The 7678-nt window shown below is 43.0% G+C and overlaps 1 protein-coding gene across 1 annotated transcript in view; it reads left to right on the top strand.

Moving 5' to 3' along the window:
* SLC22A7 (solute carrier family 22 member 7) overlaps nucleotides 1–6885 on the top strand; it is a 108821-nt gene extending 101936 nt beyond the window's left edge. Inside the window, exon 10 of the mRNA XM_044291337.1 lies at nucleotides 5799–6885. Coding sequence (XP_044147272.1) covers nucleotides 5799–6042 — 244 coding nt within the window. The 3' untranslated portion in view covers nucleotides 6043–6885. The remainder of the gene's footprint in view (nucleotides 1–5798) is intronic.
* The last annotated feature ends 793 nt before the right edge of the window (nucleotides 6886–7678 follow it).

Consider the following 7678-nt stretch of genomic DNA (forward strand, 5'->3'; position numbering starts at 1 on the left):
CACAATGTAAAATAGGCAATATTAAAAACCGCAGATGATCAATGCACACGCTGTAGGCTATAATCTTGGGGGTATTGTCAAATATTCCCCAAGAGGCTCAAGATGTATCTGAGAGATCAAATAATGTCCTCCTTGAAATGGTCTTCTAATTAAGGTGCAAGCTGGTTCCAGAGACGGCACTATGGCCGAATAACTGACCGCTGTCGGGAAAGATATCCTGAATGGTGTGGATCTACCACGCAGTGTGTATCGGGCTGCAGGTGGGGAGTAGAGCGGGGACCGGTTTCTCTTACCCTGTTAGTCGGGTCCGGTAGCTGGAAAGTCTGTTCCTCCTACCGCTACTCACCACGATGCGCCGGCTTCTGCTCTCGCTGTTCGGCGTCCTCGCTCGAGATTGATATGTCACGTGGGGATAATCTCGCGGGACTTGCCTGTTTAGTAGTTCGGTTTACTTTTCCCTCCGGCTGGTTTCAAAACGGATTCCTATGGAGCGCTCCAATATCCGAAAGGTTTTAAAAGTTTGCTCAGTAGTTCCGGATCATTCCTTATAGGGGTGAACTCGCCAGACGCGTTTCAGGGACGTCTCTCCCCTTCCTCAGTGGCTCTACCCCCATTGAAATGTAGCTTCCTTTTATGGTCCACTCGGTATCATCAAAAGCCTGGGTCAAAAGTCCAGTTCTGTCTGTTTATAGCATTCATGCGGTTTCTATGCGGTATTCGTGCGGTTTATCATTTTTCACTTATAATTTTTCCTACTTATTATAATGGTAATATTTATCTAATAAAGGGAATATTTCCCAACAGTATTGTCCACAAAAAATATTATTGTACAAATAAAAAACATATAAAATCAGTAATATAAAATCAATAATATACATATATATAAAATACATATATATAGAAAATAAAATAAAACGCCATCTTCTCTTCATAATAAAACATAGTATTCCTGCGGTATACATATGTAAATAACAAAATAATATGTTAAAAAATCATTAATAAAAAATCATTAATAAAAAACATTAGAAAGGGTGATGGAATCAATCTAATGTGGTATGGAAGGGGGGATATAAACCCTGGACTGGTCAGCAAGAAAGATGTCTAGTATCTTGAACCTTAATAGTAATCTAATAAGGCATCCATCCCTTCATAGTAGTGAGGTAATGGGAATGTGGGCCTGTCTCCAAGGGGAGGCCACAGTGCCACGAAACGGACAAACATGTGACCCTCCCTTGGACGAGAGGCACACAAACCAACGTCTACAAAAAGCCGAAAATTTCGAGTTCCGCATTGAGGCCTGCTGGAATCAGGCTGCCAAAATCATATATATGACGTGATTCTGCCCGGGACATTCGTTCTACGTGTTTACCCCCTCTCCAGTGAATGTTAATTTTTTCAAGGGCCATGAATGTCAAACCCCTAGGGTCCTGATTATGGGCTTCTTTAAAATGCTTTGAAAGTGAGTGTTTCTGATATCCTTTTTTGATATTCGAGACGTGTTCAGAAATCCTCACGTTCTCACCTCTAGTGTGTATTCTCGTGTCCTTATACTATAAAAATTGATAAGCAGGGTACTCTAGTGATAGATAATCGGTTCTCACCTCTACTGTCTGTAACGGATCTCTTAGCACCCCGACTGGGTACCTCCGTTGATGAATGCTCCCAGTGCTTCCCGAGGACTCCAAGCACTCCGCTCTACACCAAAACCCCCACAGGAGCCAGGAACAGCTCTTACAAGAGCTAGTAGTTATAGCCAGGGAAGTATAGCAAATCTTCAGCGTATAGCAATCCCCACACACATGAGGCGAGGCTCTATGTTTAATGTAGAACAGCAACTCTTTAATGGGTTATTTTTCAGCCTTTTATGCAGGTCTCCTAGCAAGGGACACTCCCCCTGGGGCCCTTATAGAAGACTGTGACAGTTTATATTTTAGCCAATCACATGAATTTACAGTATTGAAACCTTCCCAGCAATTGTACACAAAACCCCCTTCCCTCTGTCTGTAACGCAATCAACAAAATACAATGAGCATTGTCTTTGACGCAATTAACTAACACACTGGCATTGTCTGAGATGCAATCAACAAAATACAATTACCAAACGTAATGGGCTAACTTAATCCCTCACAGACAGAAAACACAAATTTTTCCCAACACACAGAAAACACCTCAAAACCCCACACATCCCCATAATGTATACATCCATGGATAGCTCTGATCTGGGTGAACAACGTATCCAAAAATCACCCAGATCCGGGCAGGGGTTCCCGAATTCCATGGAAGTCACATTTGTCCGGCCGCAAGCATGGCTTTCCTGCCCAAAACAGTTCCATAGATTTAAGCTGTGTGGCCGGTCTGTCTTCTCCTTCAAAGTTAGTATGGGCCATAATCCTGGGGCAAGAGGCTGGTAGCCGGGACCCTTCAAAACCCAATGGCGAGGTTGGCTTCGCCACACTGTCCTTACACTATAAACAGTGGTAAGCAGGGTGTTCTAGTGATAGATAATCAGTTCTCACCTCTCCTGTATTTTCTCCTGTCCTTATACTATAAACAGTGAGAAGCAGTGTGGATTATATTGGTGATGGATAATCAGTTCTCACCTTTCTTGTGTTCTCCACTGTCCAAATACTATAAAAAAATGTTAAGCAGGGTGTTCTAGTGATAATAGATAATCAGTCCTTACATCTATTGTGTTCTCCCCAGTTCTTGTACTATAAATAGTAATAATCAGGTTGTTTCTGTGATAGATAATCAATTCTCATCTCTCCTGTGTTCTCTCCTGTCCTTATACTATAAACAGTGAGAAGCAGGATGTTCTAATGGTGATAGATAACCAGTTCTGACCTCTCCTGTGTTCTTTCCTGTCCTGATACTATAACCAGTGATAAGCAAGATGTTCTAGTGGTGATAGATAATCAGTTCTCATCTCTCCTGTCCTTATACTATACACAGTGGTAAGCAGGGTGCTCTAGTTAAACATAATTAGTTCTCACTTCTCCCATAATCTCTCTTGTCCTGATACTATACACAGAGATAAGCAGGGTGTTCTAGTGATGATAGATAATCAGTTCTCACCTCTCCTGTGTTCTCTCCTGTCCTTATACTATAAACAGTGATAAGCATGGTGTTCTAGTGACCATAGCTAATCAGTTTTCATCTCTCCTGTGTTCTTTCCTGTCATTATATTATAAGCAGTGATAAGCAGGGTGTTCTAGTGACCATAGCTAATCCGTTTTTACCTATCCTGTGTTCTTTTGTGTCCTTTTACTATAAACAGTGATAAGCATGGTGTTCTAGTGGTGATATATATTCAGTTCTCACCTCTCATATGTTCTCTTTTGTCCTTATACTATATATAGTGATAAGCAGGGTGTTTAGGGATAACAGATAACCAGTTCTCACCTCTCATATGTTCTCTGCTGTCCTTATACTATAAATAGTGATAAGCAGGGTGTTCTAGTAATAGATATTCAGTTTTCACCACTCCTGTGTTCTCTCCTATTCTTATACTAAAAACAGTGGTTAGCAGGGTGTTCTATAGATAGATAATCAGTTCTCACCTCTCCTGTGTTCTCTCTTGCCCTTGTACTAATTACAGTGAAAAGCAGGGTATTCTAGTGACAGATAATCAGTTCCCATCACTCCTGTGTTCTCTCCTGTCCTTATACTATAAACAGTGGTAATTAGGGTGTTCTAGTAAAAGATAATCAGTTCTCACCTCTCCTGTCCTTATACTATAAACAGTGAGAAGTAGTGTGTTCTAGCAGTGATAATCAGTACTCACCTCTCGTGTGTTCTCTCCTGTCCTTATACTATAAACAGTGTTAATCAGGTTGATTTAGTGATGATAGACAATCAGTCCTCAGATCTCATGTGGTCTCCCATCTTCTTATACTATAAACAGTGATAAGCAGGGTGTTCTAGTGCTAGATAATCAGTTCTCACTTCTCCCGTGTTCTCTCCTGAGCTTATACTACAAACAGTGATAAGCAGGGTGTTCTAGTTTCAGACAATCAGTTCTCACCACTCCTGTGTTGTCTCCTATCCTGATGCTGTACACAGTGATAAGCAGAGTGTTCTAGTAGCGATAGATAATCAGTTCTCACCCCTTCTGTGTTTTCCCTGTCCTTATACTATAAGCAGTGATAAGCTGGGTGTTCTGGGTGAGGATAGATGATCAGTCTTTACCTCTCCTATATTTTCTTTTGTCCTTATATTAAAAACTGTGATAAGCAGTGTGTTTTAGTGATGATAATAATTTTTTACTTCACCTGTGTTCTCTCCTGTCCTTACACTATAAACAATGATAAGTAGTGTGGTCTCAACATGATAGATTATCAGTTTTCACATCTGCTATGTTTTACTATTCCTCCTATACCTTTATGCTGTTCCAAGACTTTTACTTGTAAGTAGTGAAGGCTAGAGGAGGAAGCTCACTATTGGCATGCCTGCAGGCATCTCAGGACAGGAAGACAGAATATTTTTATTTTATTCCTATTTAGACTTGCACAGGATTGTCACCATTTTACTACAGGAAATATTTTAATACAAAATCAATGGCAATTTATTAAGAAGTTGGAGTAGAATAAAATACAGCAGTTGGAGTTGGAGTCAGAACTTTGACTTACAGAATTCAGAGTCCTGGTCTACGTGTATTGACCTCTGTTTACTGGCCTGTTTACTGCAGTGACCCTCTGCTGTCCATCCTGACCTCAGATCTGTTTCATGGATTTACACAAACTCTTATCTGACCCCTATGAGGCTCTAAACGTGTTTCTGAGCCCTGTGGTTCAGTTATCAACCACTTGGACTATTCCATGAGATAGTTGCCTGGTGGCTTCCCTGTTGCAAATTCCAGATCCCTATATAGAGGTTAAAGGGTGCATACGACGGAACTGCCCGAACAAATCCCCTAGCTTTTGGCTTGACACTACTTTTTTACATCTACTAATTCTAACAAGGCGATCTCCTCAACTATATGAAACACCTAGAGTCATAGACTTCATATAAAGAGGTTTGTGAAGTCATAGTGACCTTATTATATGAAGCTGTCTAGAGACATTGTGGACTCACTATCTTCATGAGGCATCTTGGGTCATGGTGGACTCTTCTTTACGATGTGACTTTGGTTGTGGATTTTTCATCTATATGTGGTGTCTAGTGTCTTAGTGGTCTCTTCTTCTGTATGGTGTGTTTGACTTTGAAGTTATGGTGGCCTCTTCATTTATGTGAAGGATGGTAGAGGTTTCAGGAGTTGACTGTGTATCCCAATCCTTTTGAGGTTATTATGATAATACCCTTTCCTTGCTGATCTCACCAATGACAAATGTGATGTTGTATGAAATGTAAACATGGAGAGAATGACAGGGGTCATAATGGACTTTTCATGGTGGAATCTTCATGTATATTAGTTGTCAGGTAATGGGGAACACCATCTACATCAGGTGTCTGGGATCATGGTGAGTGTTTTATCTTAATAAAGTGTCTGGGATCATGACTGACTCTTCATTTATGAGGTGTCTGGGTTCACGGTTGTCTCTTCATCTATATACGATATCTGAGAGTGGGGATGGGGGGGTTAATGGGTCTATGTGGCTGGTGTTCACCTCAGGTAGGGACTTTAAATGTAATGGATGTTATAGTGGATTCTAGGTCGTTGATCTATGGTAGGGGGATTTAGGAGACTGCATATTACAGGGTTACTTTCTGCTCCATCAAGCAATGGTCTTGTGTAAATTGAAGCCCTGGTGTTAGTGTCCATCTCTGTTCCCTAATTCTCTCCTCTTTGTTCTTCTCAGACAAAGTGGCATTGGCTGCACAGCATTTCTGGCAAGATTTGGGGTGATACTTGCTACACTGCTGAAATTGCTGGATAACATCTGGCCACCTCTATCACAATTGATAATCTGCATCACGATGGTAGTCTGTGGACTGATGGTCACTCTTCTCCCCGAGACTCAGAACACCCCTCTGCCGGATTTCATCAGTGATGTAGAAGACAGCAAGTCTGCAGCTGGCCGGTCAGATGAGACACGCGCATAAAGAATTGTCCAGTAACTAGCAAGCAGCCCCTTCCCCCATGTGTGATGATGATTTGGTCGCATGACCTGCAATATGCAGAGTGGATGCCTCCCAAGTGTCCCTCTTTTTGATCCAAGTCCATCTTTTTTCTGTAAATGTCTCTTTTTTGACTTTTCTGCAGCAGTTCACTATCTGTCTGGTTCCTACCTGTATATTAGACCTCAACATTTTTCATTATTTGGTGAACCTTGGACATTAAAATGTGTACAATCAGATTATTTTTGACGATATTTAAATAGATGTTCCAGGACAAGAAAAAAGTTGCCCCAGGTGCTGCACAAACTGTAAAAAACAACAGAACTTATACCCATCTGACCGATCCCCCGCTGCTGCAGTTCTGAAGGTGTTGGGTTTCTGCTGCACCTCTTGCTATGGTTTAAACATGACAGGAAATGGCTCTGAAGTCTGCTCAACCAATTACCGGAAACAGCCATGACCCGTCCCAGCCAGTGATTGGATGTTCTGCACAAAAACCAAAAGTCCCTACTTGACTGTCAAAAAAGTCGGATGGTTTGTGAGAGTCCATCTAGGGTGCAGACCAGTCACTAGATATCGGCTCATCTCCCATGTATGATGATGACCTGCAGTATGGGGGTGTCCATCAGGGGTACAGACCAGTCACTAGAAATCGGCCCCTCTCCCATGTATGATGATGATCTGGACATATGACCTGTAGTATGGGGGTGTCCATCAGGGGTACAGACCAGTCACTAGAAATCGGCCCCCCTGCCATGTATGATGATGATCTGGACATATGACCTGTAGTATGGGGGTGTCCATCAGGGGTACAGACCAGTCACTAGATATCAGCCCCCCCCCCCCCCCATTTATGATATTGATGATCTGGACAGATGACCTGTAGTAGGGAGGTGTCCATCCAGAGTGCAGACCAGTCACTAGATATCAGCCCCCCCCCCCATATGTATGATAATGATGACCTGGACACATGACATGTAGTATGGAGGGGTCCATCCAGAGTACAGTCTAGTCACTAGATATCAGCCTCTCCCCCATGTGTGATGATGATCTGGACGTATGGGGGTGTCCATCTGGGTTAAAGACCAGTCACATGATAAGAGCCCCTCCCCCATCTATAAAGGTGACCTGGACACTTGGCCTGTAGTATGGGGAGTGTGGCACTCGGGGCAAACACAGAGCAGGAAATAGAGAGGGGGGCCAAGGAGCCCATCATGAGATATCACAGTCTGATAAAAGTGGCAGGAAGGGTGAGGTCTCCAATGATGAATGTGTGTTGGACTGGAACTGGGGTCCGGATTGAGTGCTGAGGGGGTTGCTGTCATCTCTGGACACATGCTGTAAGGGGCACCACCATGTCTGGACACATGTTGTGAGGGGCACAGCCATGTCTGGACATATGCTCTGGGGGTGCTGCCATCTCTGGACACATGTTGTGGGGGGGGGGTTCTGCAATGTCTGGATGCAGTGGCCGGGTTTGGGGTGGCCCCAATACTACACTGGGTCTCCTGGACACTGTCGAGGTGTCACCATGTGTTGCTGCTCTCCGGAAGGGATGGTACGGATTGGTGCACCCCAATAGAAAATAAGTCCAGAGAGTCAGGGTCTGCAGTAACCAGGA

This window comes from Bufo gargarizans, chromosome 4 (assembly GCF_014858855.1).
Source record: "Bufo gargarizans isolate SCDJY-AF-19 chromosome 4, ASM1485885v1, whole genome shotgun sequence".
Lineage (NCBI taxonomy): Eukaryota > Metazoa > Chordata > Amphibia > Anura > Bufonidae > Bufo > Bufo gargarizans.